The sequence below is a fragment of the Poecilia mexicana genome, unplaced genomic scaffold, assembly GCF_051168715.1.
Source record: "Poecilia mexicana isolate PSO_F unplaced genomic scaffold, ASM5116871v1 scaffold_3, whole genome shotgun sequence".
Taxonomy (NCBI): domain Eukaryota; kingdom Metazoa; phylum Chordata; class Actinopteri; order Cyprinodontiformes; family Poeciliidae; genus Poecilia; species Poecilia mexicana.
The window spans coordinates 10,027,732-10,050,896 of record NW_028263372.1 but is presented as its reverse complement, the minus strand read 5'-3'; the positions used below and the strand labels follow the sequence as shown (position 1 = coordinate 10,050,896).

Here is a 23,165-nt window from a genome sequence, read left to right as displayed (position 1 = left end):
TGGGCTTATAACCTTATTTTACCTGCTTACAATGAGATAAAATTTAATTTGTTTATTTGGTTTACTTTGTACATGTATTTATTACGAACACGAATCGGTTTGGACTGCATGTCTTGTATACATAGTGCCCTGAGATGACCTTTGTTATACAGAAACACTCTGAATTAAGTAATCGGTGTTATTCACGCCACCTATCAGTAGTCATTTAATGTTACTCTTGAACAGAATGTATTGATTACTTTGCTGTCAGGATGCAAGCACACTGCCATCTAGTGGATTTTAATGATAATGCAAAAATCATATTTTTAGCATTTAAAAAAAAGATTTGATATAATTTTATCGGATGAAACTGAAGTAGAAATTTTACAGGATGATTGTATTGAAGATTATCAGTAATTTTATATTAATAAATACAATTTCATATATTATAAAAGCTGGGATGTTGAATGAAGAGAAAGTAAATACTTGTAAAACTAAAGAGGTTTTTTATTAAACAAAAAAATGATGTAATTAGTTGTGGGCAACACCGCTAAAGAGAGCCACATCGGGCTTCTACTTGTGGCGCTGAGGAGGAGCTCGCTTGTTTATTCATTCACGTCAGCCCCTTTTCCCTTCCCTTCCCTCCTTCCTGCTACACAACGGGGACCCAGCGTTCAATGTTTTTTCCCATTTTGATGCTCACCACAGACACGTCGCCACCATAAACCGCTTTTGGAATCAGGTGAGTTGTGCTTTTTCTCTGGTTTTCTCCCTTGTTGTGGCGGTGTTACGGAGCGGAGGGCAGCGCGAATTTCTACCGCTGATAGCGTTCACTTATCCGGGCCGGCGAGGCAGCAGCAGCAGCAGGAGGAGGAGGAGTGTTTCAACCATAACTTATCAAATTCCTCCCGGTCAACCCACATAAATATTTGCACCTTTATTTAAAATTTTATTTGCTTTCCCGCCTCTGCGCTTCGAACGGCTCGTCTTTTCGGTGCGGCTTTTCCTCGTCGTCGCGAGCGCAAACACGGCGATGTAGGTCAGCAACTACAGTCAAAATGTCGTCTTTTCTTTTCTCTCTCTCTCCCTCTCTCTCTTTTTGTACTTCCACATTCTCTCCTGCCACAAACAGATGGCGTCGACAGAGCAGGGGGGGATGGAGAGAGTGGGGAAACAGCCGCAGAAAGGAAGAGGGGTGACACCGGGCTACGGTAGCCCATCACTAATCTGTACGTTCACACAGCCTGCTCCTCATGCCGACACACCGGAGGCTAGGCTGTCTCTGCTAGGCCTGCCTTCAAGAAAGTTTTTGCTCTTGACTTGTCGCGTATTTCTTTTCCAAGAAGTTGTTTTGTTGCTGTTTTTTGTGGCTTTGAGCAGACCAAGATATCTCTTATCTGAGGTAGCACAGCTGTGCTTCGGCTCTGAGGCCACAATTTCGGCTTGAAGCCCCGGTCAGAGCTGATATTTTGGACACCTGGAAGATGTACTGCAGCAGATGACCTGTAGCCCGGCCTGCTTGCTGCTGCAGCAGCATGCTGTCCTCCATGCTGCTGCTGCAGCATGGAGGACAGCCTTCCACCAGCTGGCTGAATCCCCCAGTGCTGTGCGAGATCATTGATAGGCCACGCAGGTATCCTCCACGGCACTAATGAGGCCAGTGCATTTCAAACACAGCCTTGCCAGTGGGGCATTAGGGTCCTTGCGTTTGCATCCTCAGTTCTGCCCAATGTAATGTGCTGCAAAGGAGGAGAGCGAATAATCACCCTGCTGACCCTTTGCATACACACATACCTGCCATGCAGTAATGAGGATGGTGCACTGCATGCAGCAAGCCAGCTGCAAACCTAGCGTAGCAGTTGGCAGGCTGGAGGGGCTTAAAGATATGCTCTGATGCAGTTCATTGGATTGCAGTAATTAAAAAAAAAATCTTCCTCCCCCTTGTGGCCTTCAGGTCATTTGATAGATGTCATTTGGATGGATATAGCCGAGGTGTTTATGAAGTCATGTTGCACAAGGTGACTCATTTGTGTCATTTAACATCCCGAAGACGATGAAAATGATGTTTGTTCCAACACCTGAGGGTAAAGTGTGTTGTTACTGTAACGCGAGTTGCTTTCGTTTTCAGACTTTTGGAGTTCTCACACACCGCTGTGGATTTGATATTTTTGTCTGTGCGTGTACCAGAGATGCACCAGTGAGATTGGAAACGGTCAATTCTTCTACGATCGGTGATAAGAAGGTCGGATACTGAAAAATCGCACGTCTTCCCCTCCGTAGCTCATACATCTTTACTTCAAACCTTCTGCAACATGTATGCTTTAAGGCTGCAGCTAACGACTATTTTAGTGATCAGTTATTCTGACAATTAATCGAATAAGAAAAAGTTGTCACTTTCTGCAGATTTTTTTCTTGAAGGGCTTAAGCTATTTTGTACAATATTAGAAATACCATACGTAAGAAAATGCAAATAAATATTTCAATTCCTTCTCTTTTTAATTTAGAAAATAAGCATTTTTCCAAATAAAATTCAATACCAAGGCCTTCCTTTAGTGAACGCTTGATCATTTGTTGCAAAGGATGCATCTGGAGCTAAACAGATACTTCTAACGTCAACATGTGAAAAGCTTCCTGTTTATTTTTTGACCAATTAATAACTGGACAGCAGGTACTTAATAGAATTTGTTTTAACCAGGTAAAGCTAAACTATGCCACTTGAAGAGTTCTAGATAGAAAGTATTTACATACAAATAAGTTTTTTTTATTATTCTTAAATGGAAATTGTACTTTTTTTTTGTACAGTTTTGGCTTAATTACTGCTCCGATGGTGTTGTTCTTTCAGCAGATAGCCTTTTTAAGACTTTGTATACTCTCAGTAACAATTAATTGCTTTTCTACATTAGTTGACAATTATTTCAGTAATTGATCAATCACAATAAATATGATTAATCACAATTAATGTCATTAATTGCAATTAGTACTAGCACTAATATAATATGCTCCTTCCCTTTGTGACTATGTGCTTGCACTCACTCAGGCATTAAAAAAAAAAAAAAAATTCCATGACGTTTAAAAGATCGCTTAAAAATGGTCGTCGCTTCGCGGTAGAACAGTGCTGCGATTTCACCAGCTATCGATGGTCCAACTGTGGAGCTCAACAAGGTTGGACCCTGATCCGTTTTCAGTTTCAGGATTTACACCTTCGTTTTTTTGAACTTTTTCTTTTTTTTAATTTACCACGAGGAAAAATGAAATCACCCCAGTTTGGATCAATAGTATGTTATTACACTGCTGCTGCTGGTATACAATCTGTATTCTGCTCAGAGAGGCCTAAGCCATTCGCTCATGGATTATAGTCAGCAAAAGAGTGCTGCACAGGAACTGATTTTATATTTAAAAAAAAAAAAAATAACAATGTGAGAGATTTTTATGACTTGCGACTCTTTTGTTCATGTAAATTGAATTAAATAAAAATGGCCTCTTTTTCGCATTATTCTTTATCAGGAAGTGGGAATGAAGCTGAAAAGGGTTTAGAAAAAGCTGGTGATGGTGTCAGCACATTGCAGTGCATGGCTGTGCTGCAGGCAGGCTTTAAAAAAAAAAGGGGAAAAAAAAAGAAAAGCTGGTGTTTCTCAAAGCACAAAGGCCTAATGTGTGCTGCCTGCTGGATACAGTCATGCTGAACAATATCCAGCATGCACCGCCGGTTTGTTTGTGTTTTAAAAGAGCACCGTGTGGCCACGGCGATAAATCCTTCAGACTAGAACGTGGGTCGGGTTGCAAACGGGAGATTTTTTTTTATTTTTTTTATTTTTCTCCATAGTTTACTCTCGCTTTTAAACTCAGAAACGAGCCGACGGGTTCCTCTGCATGGTTTTAATAATTTAATGTGCTGTTTTGAATTGCGCCACGGTTCTGCTAATGGTTGAATGTTTCTCGGTTTTGCAGACATGACCGCCGGGCCGGTAATCTAAACGGCTCCGGTCACGTGGCTTAAAGTGAGAGTTTATTAGAACAAAAACAACAGTCTCGTCAACTGTTGTCCTCATCACAAGAGGCTTCGCCACACTGTTGGACTGCTTCCATGTAGATAGATATGCATTTGTATTTTTAGAGGCACACAAGCAAAGTGTGCTGTAAATTTAGCATCCAGACTGACGGTGCCAGGATTGCAGGTTTTTTTTTTTTTTTTTTTTCTTGGCTCAAGACTCATCAGAGGTCTCTAATTGTTGGCATTTGACAATCTCTTGATACTGGGTCTTTGAAAGTGGCCTACGAGGTAAGAAAACCTGTGTGGTAGTTTAATGCTGACAAAACAAACATCGTCGTTCAAATCTAGCTTTTGTGGCAGATTGACATGATAGAAAACTTTGTCACCGTTCTCTGGTCAGATACAACTGAATGTTCAAGCCCACGTAGAAGATTGTGTAGGGAAAAACTAAAATATGCTGATCCTGAACACCTATTCACCGTAGGGAAACATAATGGTGGCTGCATTATGCTGAGGGCATGCTTAACATGCTCAACAATAAACCAAACGGGTAAATAACATCAAGAGTTTTGCGGTCCTTGTGGATGCTAAACAGCTTTTTAAAAGAAAGGCGTGGCATGTCTTAAGTTTTTAGTCCCAGTTTTTATACATTTCTTCTATTCTCATCAACAACAATGGGATATGGGTAACTCATTTTTGAAGAAGGCAAATTAAATTAGAATGAAAGCAAATGCTGACAAATATTTGTAACCCATCTGAGACATTTCTTTTTAAGAGGGCTATAATTTGCTTGCTCATTGATCAAGGAAAGTATCAAAAGCTCTTTCTTTTTAGACATCCGTTTCCATAAACCACCTGTTCTGGTGGTTTAAATTTGTATCAGTCATTTCGAGGGCCTTTAAGGGACACAAAAGTCACCATATTTAATGACTTCTCTGACAGAAAAAATAAATAAATAAAAAAATTGCATCAGCCAAAATCGGAATCACCAGGTCAGGCTTTTTAAAAATTGGCGATCGGCCAGAAAACTGCAATCGGTGCATCCCTAAGTAGAATATTTTGTCCAGGTCACCAAACATGTCATTTATACACAAATCATTTTAGAGCTTATTAAAGCTTTTTAAAACTCTTAGATATAAATACATCTACCTTGTTTTTTCTTACTGATCACACACCAAGAAATTGGCCCTATCAGTCATCACCGCTCTATGCAGCAGTAATTGTTGGCCTTTGACTTTGGATTCGCTGCAACCCTCCACTAAGTCAGCTGACTACCAGCTCCCAGCACAATGCAGAGCCGTGGCCTAGTTCATGCCCTCTTCGGTGTAATTTTAGCCGTGTGTCATAAAGTGCGTGCATTGTGGTTGCGTCGCTGCTTCCCCTCTCCGTCCTGTCCCCACGTCTCCGTCTCTCTGGGTGAGGCTGGTGCAGTCCTCACACTGTCCAGTCGGCGCTCCGGTCGGTACTACTGAGCCGCTTGTCTCAGTTTTGCACCTGACAACGCATTTTGTTGCTTCGCTACTTTTACGTTGATCGAAAGATGACATCTCGTCTCTGAACCCTAAAAGTCTCCTCCGAACTTAATGACAACACCACAAGACAAATGTCAAAAATATCAAAATCTATGGGTACAACCTGAATAAATTGTTAAAATATATTCAGTTTCTTTTTGATGTGACGAGAGATTTTGTTAAAATGCCTCTTCATTAATTGGAGAACGAACGTTATCTTTTTTACTGAAGTACTTCCTTAAACATCACTCTACAAGTCTAAGTTTGATGTCTAGGGGCGCTGTTGGGTCGCAGATGTCTCTGTCTGGTGAAGAACAAGATGAGGAAAAAACCCCACAAAAAACTCAGATTTTACTCTGAGTAAAATCCCTCAATGCACAAAGCACAAATTTGTCAATGTGAACAAATGTTGTAAGTTTCTGTCAGTGGATTCAGCGAGGTCCCGACCCCACCGTACGGTTTGTGCATTAAAAAAACAACTGTGGAAGAGTAAGCGGTGATGAAGTCAGAGTAGGGATAGTACAGGAAGTGGGGAAAGATAAAACATGGGGAAAGGAATGGAGTATCCATGGAAACGTAAAGAAAGAGGGATGGGAGTGAAAGAAGAGACAAATGAACAAAATGGAGGGCTTTCAAAAGATCAGGAGAGACGGCATTTGTGGAGACGTTAGATGTTAACTGATTACTTTGAGTTCAGTGTAACTATGTAGTCGCATGGCTAGAATGAAATTTAATATGGCATACATTTCTCATTTAAAATAAAGAAAAGGCAGGGATTCCTCTCTGACATTAATCCTGAGAAGTTTTTGGAAATCCAGAGCGGAGTCGCTGAACTCCAGGTTAGAGTAGTTGGACTCTTCGCCAGCAGGGCAGGGCTTCAGCTCTCATCACATCGATTTCTGGGATCTTTTTAATGGACGTAATTAGGCTGCTTATGCCGGATGACGGCTGCAACTCGCCTCTGATTACTTTGGAGGGCCCAGGGTTACTTGGGCTGTTTGTGTGGGTGCAGAGAAGCTTTTCTGTGGGGTCAAGTACTTAATATTTATTAATAATATGTTGTTGATTATCGGGCGATGAAGCGCAACCGCGATCAGATTAGACATAAACTCTGACTCCTACAAACGTCTAGTAAAAGCTTTAATGCACTAGAACGGCATTTCTCATATTTATCTTGTCTGATTGAAATTTATGATTTCCGTCCATGATGGCTGTACCTTTTCACATGAAACAATCTGCTATGTTAATTTAATTAGACACGTTCATCTGAAGGCGTGTTGTGATTAAAATGTATTGATCATTATTTCAATTTTGACACAGACTAGCAAAAACATAAGCTATACCTTATATTTCAGTTCATGTGCGTATTGCTCAGAGTATTAGGCCTTTGTAGGGTAACACTGTTGTGGTCCTTTAGTTTTTTTATCCAATTTATAGCAAAAACAGCAGGTTTGGTATGTATGGGGTAACAAACACACTGTCACTCTGGGTTGTTCACAGTGAACCCAAAGGAATCGTTTTCGTTTTAACATAGTGTGAGTCAGGGCCAGTGAACATGCTCGGTGTAATGTCATTTATCATTATTTTTTTAAGCTCAGTCTGATTCATTATGATCGGATTGCTGTACTTTTTTTGTGCATTTGATGGTTCATCACTGGATCAGTTAGTCTAAGTTAGAACAAACCGTCCGCTGCCCTCTGGTGAACAAAGAATATAATGTCAGAAGATGTACGTATAAACCCTTCTGTTCCTCTCAACATTTTATAATTCACTATCCTTCAGGGCTCCATGCAGGAAGCCTTCACTGATGCTCAGTTTACAGGTTTTCAGGTTTGAAACGGTGCTTTTAATCACAAATGCAGAGTCTTCCCGTCTCTCCTTTTTACACATCTTCAAATCTTCTTTGATGCAAAAATAACATTTTTCGCCTTTTTAATTTTAAAGTTTGTTGCCTTTTAATTTTTTTAAGATTTAATAATAAAAATGTCCAAATGATTAAACAACCATTTGATTACCTAAAGTCCAAAAAGCAGTTCAGTGTTAGATACTTTCAGGAAGATAATGATGCTTTAATAGAAGTTTTAACTAGGGATGCACTGATCCATGTTTTTCACTTCCAATACCGACATCTGAAGGTTATCGACCGATATCAATCCGATATAGAAAAACAGTGCTGGACTGATTTTAAAATTGTTCTTTCATTACAAAGTCGCAATACTTGATTTAGAATTATTTTCAATATTGGGCTGATACAGATTTTGAAATGAGATCGGTGCATCTCTAGTCTTATCTACAGTGTGTGTACATTTTTGCAGTAGAAGTGTTCAAATTGTGGTAACTATTAGAAGACACTGCGGTTAAGAAAGCTGTCTGAGCATTTGGGGTGTTTGTTAAAGGAGAAGGAATTGCAGAACAGGAAAAACACTTCAACTCCAGCTGCACTAGTCGGGTGTGAAAAAATGCAAATGTCTAACACTTTTCTGGTGTTATTTGAGGTCTGCCCTGCTAATTCTGACTTTGAATGATCTGGACTTTTTGTTTCCCAAGTATTAAAGGCACAAAAGTAAATTTTTATAGAGGTAGTCGTTTTAACTCCAACAGGAATGAAGGAATGAATAAAAGGTCTTCTTTATTTAAAGACCAGTCCTGTAAACAAACCAAACAATTAACTCAATGGATAGATGTATAAAGCTAACAAGCAATATTTTGACAAATCGTCATGTTTGGTTGTAACCGATTGATGTTTTAAGTCAATGGTAATATTCATGGTGCAGAAAACCTACTATTGTCTCTTTTTTTTTTTTATGTAGTCTGTTCAGGCTAAAACATTGCCCAGGGGGCCTGGACACTTTTTAAAGGTTCTGTCCATTTCATTTCTTGAGAAAGGAAAGGATGGGGATGGAAAAGTTTCCACTATGATTTTCAATCTTAAATTTGATCTCTTTTGTGCCGTCGTTGTTCCGACTACTAATTAAATGAGACTGAAATATTTGTGAACAAAACGTTTTGCGACCTGCTTTCGCAGAAGTAGAAGCCAGACAGTAACGAACTGTAATAATAAGTAATAATAATGCATGACAAAAGTTTATGAATTGATTTAACATTGTTGAGCAATGGGTGTCGGAAACCTTCCATTGAAAAGTTCTATCCATCGTGTCGACACTGCTTCCTTCTGCAGTTGTTTACCGAGCCTTGTTCGTTTGGGATCTGTTCCATCATTTGATGTCTATTGCTGTTAATATTGCTGATGATTTTGGTAAAAATTGGCCGGTTCCGGTCTGGAGCAGATTGATCGGTGCACCTTTTTGAGCCTGGTTCTCCCACATAAAGCCCTGAAATGTCTCTCGCCGTCTCTGCAGTGTCTGGTCAGCATGTCATGGCCTCCTCTCTCTTATGGGCCCAGTTTGTGAACTCCTATCATGTACCAAAAGCAGTCCAGATAGTAGCCTGTGTTTGAGCTGCTTTTGCAGGACAGAAGAAGAAGAAGACCACTGTACTACAATGTACGTGGAAGTCTTCAAAATGAAGACTTCCACTCTTCTTTTTCCTCTTCGGCTGCAGCCATGTTTGTAAAACCTCAAAAACAAAAAGCGAGGGGTTCTGTGCTCTCTTCCTCCCTCACTTGCTCCTGTTTTTTTTTTTGTACCTCTTTATTTTTCTCTTCCCCTCCCCCTCTTTCTGTTCCTCCTCTCTTCCTCTTTCACTCTCCCTCCCTTCGTGTTTCTCTTTTCTTTTCCTCCTCTCGGTTTCCATCATATTTTACCCCTCCCTGTCCTCTCTTTCTCTCTCACGTTGCACGCTGCCCCTCCCTGCATCTGTCTCGCTTTCACGTCGCTCCCCGTCTCACCTCTCTCTCTCTTTCTCTCTCTCTCCTTTTTTCTTTCTTTTTTCTCTCGCTCTCAGTCTCTTTGCTCTCACTCTGCATCCTCCCATCCCCCACTGCAGCCTCTCATTTTCTCTTTCCCTCTTTCTCTCTCAGTCCTCTCCCGCCTCCCCGTCCTGCTCCCTTTATCTCCTCCTCTCCCTCCCCCCTTTCAATCCCTCTTTCATTTCATGCAATCATCTGTTCTCTCCCTCTTTCTCTCTGCTTGCTCCATTACGCCCCCCATTTTGTCTTCTGCCAGTTCCCTCTCTTTTTCCCTTTCCTCCATGTTCTTTCCATCTGGTTGTTTAGCCATACTTCTCCCTGGGATTTCTGACACAAACTTTTATTAAACGTTTACATCATAAAAATCCAAACTCACCAGAACCAAAACATCCATACATCCAGATTTAAAGCTGAAATTTGCACCAAAGCAGATTTGCTTTTTTTAATTTAACCTGTCCGTTCATGGTGCCATTCAAGTCACCCATCCTATTCACATTGTTCTAAATAAAACGTGTATCTCGACCAGTGTTGATGCCTTAAACATGTGGTTTCTCATAATGTCGCAGCTGCTTTGTTTGGATATGTTCAGCAAGAGGCCAGCTTTCTAGGCTGCAACATAAAGTTTTGTTCAATGTGGTTTGAGAAAAAGGGAAAACACAAAGGATGTGGTTTTATTAGAATGAAAAACTGGAATACTGCAGGTTAGGCCTTTTACAAATGCTTAGTAATTGAGTAATCTATTGATTATTCTGACATGAATTGAACAATCGAAGAAAAAAATTGATTAGTCGTTCTGTAGTAGCTACTTAAGTTAGCTAAAGAAAAGTGTAAAATGAAAGAGAAAATGTGAGTCAAAACAATTTGGTTCCTTTTTTTAAATAAGAAAATATGAAAATTCGATTCAAACATCACTTAGTGTCATGTTTGAAGTATGAAAAAACTTATGAAATAGATATTTCTAATCAATCAGCAAGTTCATGTAGTGTTAATCCAAGTGACTCTCTGTCCACGTTGGGAGTTGGTGAATTGTGCCAGAAACATGAACTCTGCAAACGTCTTCCCCCACGGTGGTGGCAGCATCCTGCTGTGGGGATACTGTCATAGTAGTGAGTCCAGACCTACCTGTGTCTTGCTGTTGGAAAGATGCAAAATAAATAATCAGTGATTAATAGAGTTTTTAAATTAAATTTTAAAATATGTATTCAATAATTCTTTCAATAAATTTTAACATTTTACATCAGACTTGTCACGATAACAAATTTTGCTGGACGATAAATTGTCACACTAATTATTGCCATAAATGATAGTGTTGTTGTTTTGAGACCATTTTCGAGTAATGCATCGAATACGGCAAAAAAAATTAAAGCTTGCCTTCTCAAAAACTAATAACCACATAAAACACAACTAAAAACAACAAATAAAGATTAAATAAAAGCCACACACAACTGAAATCATAAATAAAATGTGTTGTGCAGTTTCTAAACAAAATTTCCCTTTAAATGTTATACTGAATATAATTATTTTTATTTAAATAACAGAACTCAATAGGTAAAATAAGTATTGAACACCACAACTTTCCAAATTATATGCTTAAAGATGTAAATGACTACAACACAAAGAAATCAGACTACAACTATACATAACTAAGGTTTCCCTTTAGGAAAGTGTCACACAAGGAATATCTGATAAGGTAGGGTTTGCTCAACAAAGTTGTGATATGGCTGTGAAATCATGGGAGAACATAATCTGCTCATTTTTGGAGGTTTAAAACCCCCCGCAGTGAAGCTTAGAGGTTTGAGCATGTCTGGTTAACAAAGTCACCCCGCAGCTGCTAACTTGGTGACTTTTCAGGCAAGAGAAATTGATATTAAGAGGTTGTTTCTAAAGATCTCGATCGGCCAGAAATGATGTCCAACCACATCAATTAAGCTTAAATGAAATGAGAAACTGATTTGGTCAATCCCAATCCAGATGAGCCCAGAGCATTTGGCTTCAAAATGCTCTGGGCATTCCAGAGGAACTTGGTTTAGACTCTAATATTTCTAATAGGACTGGGCAATAAATCAGTTTTGGCGATTAATTGAATTTTTGGTATTTGAAGATACATTTTTTGGAAAATCAGGAGTTTTGTTTTTGTTACCAATGCACTGCTTGGGTCTCCATAATTCACAGCGATGGCAGGCGCCATCTTGACTGACGAGCGCATTTTACAACTTCAATTTTTTTGGAATTTGAATTCAGGTCAACTCTACGGGGGAGTTCAGCTAACACGTGAATAAAGTCCTAATATTACCAGAATAAAGTCATAACATTAGGAGAACAAAGTAGTAAATTTTGTGAAGACAACCACACAAAAAATAGCAGAAAATTGAAATGAGGAATGCATTCAAAACAGCTCGTTGAATGCTTGCGTTGTCTAGAAATGTGACTTGTTTGACGCTGGTCGGCCCTGGGGCCGCGTTCTCACCTGCTCACGGGTTTCTGCTTCCTCCCTAATTCTGCTGGAGGAGTCGAGCTAAAAAGAGATGGAAAGTTCATCACTGTAGAATTGAAGTTGACGTAGCATAAAGACAAGAGGAAAAAAAAACATCTTCTGCTTTGTCATTTAACTCTGTTGTCCATGTCGCATTCTTCTCCCATCCCCCTCCGTCTCTTTCGCTTGTTCTGTCTCTTCCCTCCCCTCTTTTTTTCTTGAGTATTCTTTCCATCCACTCATCTCCCTTCTCTCTCTCTCTTTCTCTCTTATTCCATTTGCTCATCCCCTTGTCAGTCACCTTTCATCTCTTTCATTCTCATCCTCTTTCCGTCGTCTTCGTCCTCTAACCCTGACAGACGCTTCTGTGCAAGTCTGTCCTTGACACAGTCTCGCAACTATTTGGTTTTATCTTGTAAAAATCACTTAATGAAGGAGATAAAAGATGGAGGTGAAGAAAAAAGAGAAACATTAGTAGAAAAACGACTGCAATGGAGGAGTAGTTGGAGAGTATAATCTCAGACAGATATGATTTTATTGTTCTCGCGAGCGTCTTGAGCTCGTATGTTGGGACTTTGAAGTGACTTGGCTCATTTATCCTCAGCCACTTGCTCGCTCGGTGGAAGAACGTTGGTGTTTGTTTCTGCCGTATGTCGTTAGCGCTGCTGCGATCACTTTTAAAACTGTGCATGCAATGGGGGGAGGAGGGGGAAGAGGAGGATGGGTTAGTGCTCGTGCCCGCCTCCCCTCCGTCCCTCACGCTTAAAAAGAGAGGCAGACGGAGCCGACTGTCACTCACGCTGAAGAATGAGGTCCTTAAAGCACCTGAAACTTCACAGCAGGAGGAGCGTGGTGAGTTCGCTGGCTGCCGTATTCAGCATGGTGGAAAGACGCGGTCGGTGGTTGTCTTCAGGGATCCGGTGATGCTGTTCTGATTTTATTTGTTTGGAAAGTTGCTTCACATGATTGTCAGTCATGTAGGTTTCTTTCTGTTTGCTTGTTACCACCTTCCTTCGTTAGAGCTCTTTCCTTTTTGCTCCCTTTCTCCGAATTGCTTTACCTGACATTTTTCTATTCAGTCTGGCTTTCATTTTGGATTCTTTTTTTTCCCCTTCCTCTGTCTCCAGGTTACTCATCGCCTCTCCCTCCCATCCTTTTCTCTGTCTGTACACATCTTTCGTTCTCTCTCTTCTTCTTTCTCTCTTTTAGCCGCTGCTTCCTACTTTCTTCCTCCAATACCTTCCTGCCTCTCCGTCCCTCGACCTTTCATTTATCTTTTTCTCTCTCCCGTCCTGCCCCTGCGTTAGACTTATGTCTGCTCTAAGTTTCCCCTCCCTCTTTCCTTCTTCCTCTTCTTCTACTGTTCTTCCCTGCTCTCTTGCTGTTTTCCACTTTTTTTATTCCTTAGTCTTGCTCAGGTCTTCCCTCCCCGCCCCTACAGCCTCCTCTGCACTTCACTGTGTGTGTGGAGATCAGTAGGCCATCTGATCCTCAACACTCACACCATACATAGTTATCGTGGTGGATTGAGATGCTGTCTTTCATACTTCCACGTCTCAGGGTTTCCTTCATTCACAACAGAGAAAATCAAGATGCAGATATCAGAGATTTTGTGGCTTATTGCCTATACCGATTTCTGCTGGCATCGATTTTAGCCCTTTTCTACCTTTAGGAAAACCTACCTAAACAAATACCAAAACAGTATATGTTCCTTGCTCTTTTACCAGATTATAGCTTGCCTCAGTCTGCCCTATATCAGAAGATCATGGCAAAATAAAAAGATTATACCAGTCTGTTTAGCTTGATACTTGAGTGGAAAAGCTCAGTGGAGTTCAGTGTTTCGGCAGTTTTGTGGTTTTCTGGAAGTTTGTTCCAGAGAGTGTTGACACTTGGCACTGACATGCTCCCCTAGAAATCAGTTTATAGCTGGGCGTTTTTTAAATGTACAGGGTTACTGGTACGCACTCTTAAAAAATCTGGATTAGTAGGAAAAATTAAAATTGAGCTTAGAAAGATGTTAAAATTTCCAGAATTTATTTCATATCATTTAAAAGATAGAAATTGGTTTACATTTCAATTCCGACTTTTCCTGTTTATTTGCTACATTTCACCTTAAGTCTTAGTCCAACTTATTTATCACTTTGGCTTTGGAGTTACTAGCAGTTCACCCATTCACTGATAAACTTAATAAAAGGCTCTTTGGCCAGGAGCGAGTGTAGTAGTCTTTGTTGGCCCTTTTACTTCCAAGTTTTAAACAAATCATTGATGTTCCCATGTGTCAGGGATTTTGGGAAAGTAAGTTATTATGGATTACTTGAACCAGTATACATTTAGCAATATGAAAGTAGCACTTCCTGGGACTCCTTCGTTAAGACCTGACAGTTTATGGTACCCCAGAAAAAGCAAATAAAAAAAATACTTTAGACCATATATTAAAAGTTTTACTTGATGAAATCTAGAGCTGGCAATATCACATTTGCCAAGGATTGCCAATGCATTGTGTCATGCATTCATGTTTCTGCAGGCCAATAATATCGTTGGCTATTATGTAGCCAACGATATATATATATATATATATGTAGGAGCAGTTCTCCCAACTGCTCCTACATATATTTTTAGGATACTTAAAAATATATTTTTAAGTATATTTTTAGCAGCTGAGATGCTGTAGCTCAAGGATAATGGTAGGGATGTGAGAATGGAAAAAAATTAGGAAAACCTGTGTAAATTTGAACTGATGTTACCATCACAATGTTGAACATTAATAATGTAATTATATTAAATTAGCAATTAGCACTACCGTTCTCTGTGTGTACACCTTGGGTGGCCAGTAGATTGTACCTTAACTGAGGGTTTCAAAACACCGCAAACCAAGTCCAGCAGAGAGTCTTGAGTTATTATTAGTTATTTGTGGGAAATCTAAAAACATTGGTGTAATACAAATGTATTACATTTGTATTACACAAATACAAATGTATTTGTGTAATACATTTACACAAATACATGTGTAACCCATACGGTTGGTCCTGTATGGGAGGACCAACCGACGTTGGTCCTCCCATACAGATTTTAAGTGGCATTCTGAATGAACGGCTGACATGCATCTATAGAAAATGGATTCAGTACCACTCTGATACTGAAACCAGCTCACTGAGTCTACTTCAGTCATTCAACCCAAAGATTGTTATTTTCAGTGCAACCTGTAAGTCCTTATGTGTGGTCCAATTGCTGATTTAAAAAAAAAAAAACAATCTGGTCAAGCAAAACCTCGTCTGATTCCAGTCACAGGCTAGCTTTGGGGATTAGTTGATCTCGGTAGAAGGGGCGGGGCAGTGAATCTTGAGTTGTTTTATGCTAACAACTCACTTGTGAATAAAGTTGCTTCTTACTGAATGGGATTTAGTAGTATGGTTTTCTTCCTTAATAAGTCGGGGTACCTATGTCATTCTGTTGTTTCTGCAACTTTTTTGTTTATTGTCCAGTATGGACTTACAAATGTTGACCATAGAGATTCATAAAGAACTTTGCTTCTATGTGGTTAGACTATGCAAACAATGTCTAAAGATGAACTGTCCCTTTCTGTTCCAGGAGGAGGCGAGCCGGCGCCTGGGTAGATGTGAGCCCAAGGTAATGGCCAGGCTGGTGGACATAAGCACACAGACAGATCCCGTAGTTGTGCTGTCCTTGGCCCAGGCCGCCGTGCTAGGTCTCATCTCCCAGAATGAAGTGTTTGGAGCTACCATCGCACCCAATGGCTTCTACACCGGCGAACCCAAAGAGTCCCCTGCACCGCCAGTAGACGGAGTCGACTACGAGTACGCAGACCAGCTTATCGGCGCCAACGGAGATTACCTCGGAGACAACTTAGGAGAAGACGGCCAGATGCAACCCAGCTGCAGCCAGAGGCGGTGGCAACAGGCGGCACCGCCGCCGCAACACGTGGACACCAAAATGGTCCTCCCTGACCGTCACGCCCTCCAAGGCGGTGACGTGAACTCCTCCCTCGTGAAAGGGGAAGGGGTGACCTCTGCTATGCCCTCTTGCGTCCACATGCTGAACAATATGGCGCCCAGAGGGGGATTAATTCAGGTAGATCCAGCTACTCTCAGAGGCCCCAACAAGAACTGTGCAGAGTGCGAGCGCGAAGTCACCAACCAGCAGCAAGCAAACACTCACGTCCATCCTCCGCCTGCCCAAGTGGTACATAGAGGCACAGAGCAGGGTCACAGGGGACTCCAGCCCCAGCGCCCAATGGGGGGCCACTGTCGAGGAGCTAGAGAGGATGAAGAGGAGGTAGAACACCAGGGCAACGCTATGATGAAGCCCAATCAGCAGGAGGAAGCTATCAGCAGCTACTTTCAGACCAGTGAGGTGGGCAGCTATGACTCTACAGAAATGGGCATGGGCGGCGAGTACGAAGATGGGGGCCAGAGCATGATGTGGACGGACGGGAGCAGCGGAGCGCAGCATCAGCAGCCCCCGCACCCTCAGCCTCCCCGGCGACATGGGGGCCGCAGAGTGGACCGGCTGGACATAAACATCCAGATTGACGAGTCGTACTGCGTGGATGTTGGAGACGGCCTCAAGCGCTGGAAGTGTCGCATGTGTGACAAGTCTTACACGTCCAAGTACAACCTGGTCACGCACATCCTGGGCCACAACGGCATCAAACCACACGCCTGCCCGCACTGCGGGAAGCTCTTCAAGCAGCCCAGTCACCTCCAGACCCATCTGCTGACCCACCAAGGAACGCGGCCCCACAAGTGCACCGTCTGCAAGAAGGGCTTCACCCAGACTAGCCACCTGAAGCGACACATGCTCCAGCACACCGACGTCAAGCCATACAGCTGCCGGTTCTGCCGCCGGGGCTTCGCCTATCCCAGCGAGCTGCGGGCGCACGAGGTGAAGCACGAGCGCGGCCGCTGCCACGTCTGCTCACAGTGCGGCATGGAGTTCCCCACCTACGCCCATCTCAAGCGGCACCAGACCAGCCACCAGGGCCCACACACCTTCCAGTGCACTGAGTGCAACAAGTCTTTTGCATACCGGAGCCAGCTCCAGAACCATCTGCTGAAGCACCAGAGCCCGCGGCCTTACACCTGCTCCCAGTGCGGCCTGGAGTTTGTGCAGCTCCACCACTTACGTCAGCACTCGCTAACTCATAAGGTACTCCTACCAGTCGCTTCCCACCTTATGTGACCTTTAGGTTTTCCTGCAAACAATTATCCTGTCCACTATTCTATGGGATGAACGTGCTTTGAAAGGGCAGAATTATGTTTTTCCAGGCACATAGTTCCAATTTATAACACAATCAATTAATCAACACAATTGCTTGCTCTCTATATATCAAATATGACTTAAAAAAATTTGACTTTGTAATTTAATTTCTTGAAATTGGGTCTCATTAAAATGCTTTAAAAACTCTTTCTTAAACTCCACCTTCAGTATCATCCCCAGCAACATTTAATTTCCCTTTGGGATAAAAAAAAAAGGATCTTTTTTAACTCAAATGAATTAAAACCGGCATTATACCACGGGCAGCGTTTGATAACTTCTAGACATGCTCTTTAGTATCAGTGTGCTGCAGGACTTGAGGCCTGGAAACCAACAATTAATTTGCTGATTGATTTGTAGTTCTTTTTTTTAATTGCATTACTTCCTGCAACCAATAAAAATGTTGCTTTTGTTGTCAGTAGCTCATCTTCAGGGATGTACAGAAAACTTTTGCTGGAATATTTTCTCAGTTGTAAGGATTTCGCATGCTTACATTTTATGTACATTTTAACAGCCATTCAGAAGAATGGTGTGTTATCACTCATGGGCTGCATGTGGTCCACCAGGGTGGGCAAAATTAGATACACTGTGGGCCAAAGTCATGGGCAAGCCTGGGTATTTATTGAGAAAATGTCTGCAAATCAGGAAGATATAATGATATAAAGAGAAATATTTTCACATGTGAACAAGCAAAGTTTCAGATATTAATTTAAAATAAACAATGTTATGCCTCTTCTCTTGTTGTAACTTTCAGAGTTTTACTTAAGTGGGAACTTCGTTATAGTCTAACAACAACCACAACAATAATGATAATAATTGTAATAATTTCCTTCAATAACATTTCAACCACTCAGGTCCATGCCTTTATCAAAGCTCAATGCTAAACTCATGAGGTCGCTAATCAGCAGAGACCCTTCTGTATCACCATCAGAGCATTCTGGGATTTGTAGTATGTGCTGTTTACCGGCAGGGAATTTGGAGCCCATGTGGGCCAAATGCAATTACACTGCGAGTTTGACACGTATGGTCTATTTGTAGTGTCTTAAGCCACAAACATACATTTGTTTTATTGGACTTTATTAGATAAACAAGGTTTTACACAGCTAGAATCTGGAGGAAAAGCCTATGTTGGAGGGTTTGTGTCAAAGCGTATTCAAGAAAAATTGTAATCACCTGCAAGGTGTTTTTTTTTTTTGTGTTTTTTTTTAATCCAAGACAAGCATAATAATTAGCATTGTTGTGAATTCGAATAATCTGCAGATCACCGAAAATGAGTTGAAAACTTTCTTTTTTCTTTTTTTTCTTTTTCCATTCCCTGCTGCCTTCGCCGCGTGTTGATGTCGCTTGTGTCCTGCAGGGAATGAAGGGCCACAAGTGCGAGGTGTGTTCCCGGGAGTTCACCCTGTCCGCCAACCTCAAGAGGCACATGCTCATCCACAACAGCGTCCGGCCCTTCCAGTGTCACGTCTGCTTCAAGAGCTTCATCCAGAAGCAGACCCTGAAGACCCACATGATCGTCCATCTGCCTGTGAAGCCTTTCAAATGCAAGGTGAGCCTTTTGGATGGCTGTCGTCACCGTGGGAGGTCGAGGAGATTCCAGTGACACAAATTTAATGCAAAGAGAATGAGACACCTAATCGTATATTTTCATTTAGTACATGTCAACTTTTCTAAATTGGTATGTTTTTTTTTTTTTTTTTTTGTGGGCCAGGTCTGTGGGAAGTCCTTCAATAGAATGTACAACCTGCTGGGCCACATGCATCTCCATGCTGGCAATAAGCCCTTTAAGTGTCCTTACTGCACCAGTAAGTTCAACCTGAAGGGGAACCTCAGCAGGCACATGAAGGTCAAACATGGCATGGACGTCTCACCAGAAGGTCAAGGTCAGGGCTGCTTTTTCATTTCAATGTAGAGTCTGTCCTTTAGCATCATGTCATCTTAGGTTAATAGATTCTACTTAATGTTTGTTTAAATCTTTATCTTGGATTTGTGATTTTGCTAAGCTACAAAATGATACTTTCAGGGAAACTTTATTGATTTCACCAAAGGCAGCAATCATAGCTGCAGTCATGTTTTTGTTAAAGAAGACCATTCTGTCTCAATAATAAGTAATTACAGGGCCAGCAAACCTAACATGCTGGGCAATGATCATTAAAATGCCAGTTTATCCGCAAATATCCACCTACGGTCAGGCTGTCAACCAGAACACAGTACTAAGAAGACAAATGGGAACAAGTTGTAAATTCCACCTACTGAACAGTTCATCAGACGTTAAGAAGTAACAAAGGTACAATAACCTTCACTTTGACTCCAGAAACCCAACACGATTGCTTGTCCTTCTGCACAACATAACTTCAAAAATCAGCCAGCAAATTTAGATGGAGCTGTTCGGTCTGGTCTGAGGAACGTGAGGGTTGCATTTCAACAATGTGTCTAACATTACACCAAATACCGGTTTTTACAATTGTTTCTTTAGCTTGAATAATGTTTAAAAGTGTAAATGCTAACTTTGACATGATGATTATCCACACTTTTGTTAATGACATCTATAACCTAATTAAGACTTGGACATCAACTCAGAATCTCAGTGAAGACTTCTTATCCAGACGAGCCTTTAGTGATGCATTTTAATTTTTTATATAACCTTTGGACATTTATTATTTTTAGGTTTATATTTGTAATTTTGCTTTTTGTTTTTGTATTTATATTTTATTCCAAAGCTCTTTGTAATTTGCATCTCTGGAATGAGCTACAACAATGCCAAATTTGCTTACTTGTAGTTTTGTAAGTCCATCTCTCTTGATCTTACTGTATCTCAGTTCTACATTTGACACTGTTGATCAAAACCTACTGATTGGTGGCCTGGAAATGTGCATGGCACTGTCTGTGACTGAGCTAGGTCGGTTCAGGTAATACTTGTCAGATGGACTACTTTTTTGTTCTAAATCTCAGTGATAAAAGATTATATTGGGAGTTCCTCAAAGCTCCGTTCTCGGGCCACTTTCATTCAAAAGCCTGCAGCTTTTGATGATCCCTGCAGCTTTTGGTCTTCAAAGCCTGGATTTGAGGACCTGTAGGCAAGTTTGAGATGTGACAATGGAGACAGAGCTGAGGAGTTGCTGGGTTACAGTTGTCCCCAGGTTAATGCAGAGAAGAGCACATTCCTTGTTTTTGGTCCCGAAGTTGGAAATCAGGACGGAACCAGAAATCAGCTAAAAGCAACAGAAACCTCTGTGTGGTTAAGAGATTGAAATTTATCTTAAACCTAAATATATTTCAGACTTGAAATTGTTCTAATAACCTTTTATAACGGCTTTGTTTGTATTCCTTCACTTGATTTTGTGTATTAATCGTGGCATATAAATAAGCTTGTCTTCCCTTTGTCATTAAACTCTCCTTTCCTTTCTACTTTTGAACGTGCAGAAACTCTTCCAGAAATGGAGAGCCAGGGCGAATACGAAGGCCAGAACTTTAACTTTACATCACCAGACAATATGGACAACAGCGGTTCCCAAAACCTCACAAAACTCACCACGGCGAACATGGAGGACATGGAGGAATATTACAATTTCGGGAAGGATACGAGCAGCTACACCACACCATGAGTGTTAATGGACCAGAGAAGATGCTGTTTCCCTTCTTCCTCTGAAAGCTGATGGAAATTACAGAGTTGTTTTCACAGACTCTGGGGGAACTTTTTTTTTTCTTTCTTTTTCTTCTTCTTCTTCCTCTTCTTCTTCTTCTACATCCCTTTCTAGCTCGGGCCTCCTTCCAGAATCTGACGGACGATGATGGGAGGCCTGGAAGGAGGCGCGCTTCAAAGGAGCCGTTTCAACCCTCCGGCCGCCTTCAGCAGAGACTCTGAAGCTGCTGATTGTGGTCTGGAAGCTCCTTTCACATAATAACTAGACTTACTGACTCACAAACTGTCACTGATGGACAGTCAAAAACCTCTATGTTGTGTGTATGTATCAGTTACTTAAAAAGAAGAAAACACTGCAGATGTGATTAAAAAAAAAAAAAAAAAGAGAGAGAGTCATCGTTCGCCATCTTCGTTCACACGTCCAACACACGGCATCGTATTCTGGACTGAAAGTGCCAGCTAGAAACATTTTACGGCTCATCTTCCACCCTGTCCACCTGTTGCTCATTAAATACTGAAGTTTTGATAAATAGTCACCGCATATTTATAGATTTCAGGTCAAAAACTGCTGGCATGTAAAAGCCCTTTCACTGTACAGAGGTTTTCTGCGACATGCAGCGTGTCTACCACCGTTTCTATTCCACATGGTCTAGCTTTACATGAATAATCTATCCTGTGTAGTGAATATATCACTCTAGTTTTTGAATTACTGGGTAAATGATACGAAGCACTTTTTTTTTTTGGGTTGAAACTTTTTTTTTGTTTGTTTGTTGGGGAATTAAGATTGTAAAATCTTTCAACTCCCAAATATGGCAATATTATTAAACTATATTATTAAACAACAGATTTTGCTTCACTGGTAGGGTTATTTTAACGCGCCGATGTTTCGTGGATGTCCTTTGAGATGCAAGAATTAGTTTCAGGACTCTGTAATTCTACGGCTGCGTTCATTTTCTTTTCAGTTTGGATATTTTGGGAAAATGTTCAGAAAAAAATAAAAACAAAGTAAGCCGCCGACTATCAGATCCAGTTTATATAGAGCTATCAATATAATATCTAACTAAAGCAGCATGAAAACCTGGAAGAATATTTAAATTTAACCAACTACCAACAGGATAGTAACTTCGCTCTTATATACACACATGTGAGAATAGTGTTGAATTTTGTGACATTTCTGACTTAAGTACATTGTTCCAAAACATTTTTGTCTAAATTCTATAGTTTTTCATACTTTTTTTTAGAGTTTAGTAGATTTTTAGAGTATTTATATAGAACTTCACATTGAATTTATTACATCTATTTCTAAAGAGATTAGGTTTTAAATAATAATAAGAAATATATATCAGAATTGAAATTTCCCTGTCCGATGGCAAGTTTAAGTTTACTCCAATGTAAAGTATTGGTCCCTATTTTTCATGAGATTTCTTTAGTAACTCAGTAAAAGGTAAAGTACATGCGCTTACAGAGCAAAAATTATGGGAATTCTTAATTTTGATTCATTTAGTGCAGTGGTGTCCAAACTATCTCCTACAAAAGACCAAAAATTGTCACATTTAAAATGATTTCTAGCCACAAAAACTAAACAAATGTCCAACTAAAAACAAAAATAAGTTTAACGTGATCTCTATTTGTACGTCTTGTAATGACGATGGATATTATATTAGAAAAGTGCTCTCTAAACTTTTGCAGAGCCAAAACGAAAGAAAGCCATATTTTCTGTTTTCCTGTTTTGGAAAAAAAAAATAAAAATCATATATGCTTTTCTTATTCAAATGGACAAGAAAAGCATCAGTGAAAATGGATTGATCTAAGTTTAACAAATGTGTGAACCCAGGTCTAAACGCTCCTTACTTTGAAATTACAATGAAAACCAAAAGCTTGATTCATAAAATATGAATACTTTGTGGTTCACTTCAAATTTTCTATTCAAGAAAAATAAATTGATGAAAATCTCAAGCAAAATAATAACTTTCTATCTGCTTTAACTTGTGCCATTCTTGACATGTAGTCAAGGGCAACACAAAATCCTTCCAAGGACTACAAATGACCACATTTTAGAGACCTACAGCTTATAGAGCAAGGAAAAAATATATATAATTTTGTCAACGTTAACAGAGCTAGTCAATAGAAAATTGGTTAATTCCTGACTATTTCTGATCATCAGTGTTCTATTTAAAAAAAAAAACTTGTTCTGGACAACAGTCCAATAATGAATATGGAATAATGTCTGATAATAAAAATATTTTTCATATTCTTCTAGTCTCTAAATACAATTCCATATTTTTCCAGACTGCATGGAAACTTCAACTTCGGTTCTCTGTTTTTATCCCCAGTGTTTCGGCAGGTTGGATGATGAATGATGAAACTTTGTGATGCGCCTTGCCATCTCCGTAATTTACTGTTTATGTCCTCTTCCAGGTTGGTTT

General features: G+C 40.4%; 1 protein-coding gene across 1 annotated transcript; it reads left to right on the top strand.

Moving 5' to 3' along the window:
* Nucleotides 1–526: 526 nt before the first annotated feature.
* Nucleotides 527–21,583, top strand: LOC106931418 (uncharacterized). The gene is made up of 5 exons (XM_088004139.1): nt 527–721; nt 15,411–16,988; nt 18,454–18,645; nt 18,808–18,979; nt 20,520–21,583. Exons 2-5 carry the CDS (start codon nt 15,453–15,455, stop codon nt 20,699–20,701), a joined length of 2,082 nt encoding a protein of 693 aa, XP_087860265.1. The 5' UTR covers nt 527–721; nt 15,411–15,452; the 3' UTR covers nt 20,702–21,583.
* Nucleotides 21,584–23,165: the final 1,582 nt, after the last annotated feature.

Coding starts and splice junctions, on each gene's coding strand:
- LOC106931418 (XM_088004139.1), top strand. CDS start 15,453: ATGGCCAGGCTGGTGGACATAAGCACACAGACAGATCCCGTAGTTGTG. Junction 18,646..18,807: donor TGAAGCCTTTCAAATGCAAG/GTGAGCCTTTTG, acceptor TTTGTGGGCCAG/GTCTGTGGGAAGTCCTTCAA. Junction 18,980..20,519: donor CGTCTCACCAGAAGGTCAAG/GTCAGGGCTGCT, acceptor TTGAACGTGCAG/AAACTCTTCCAGAAATGGAG.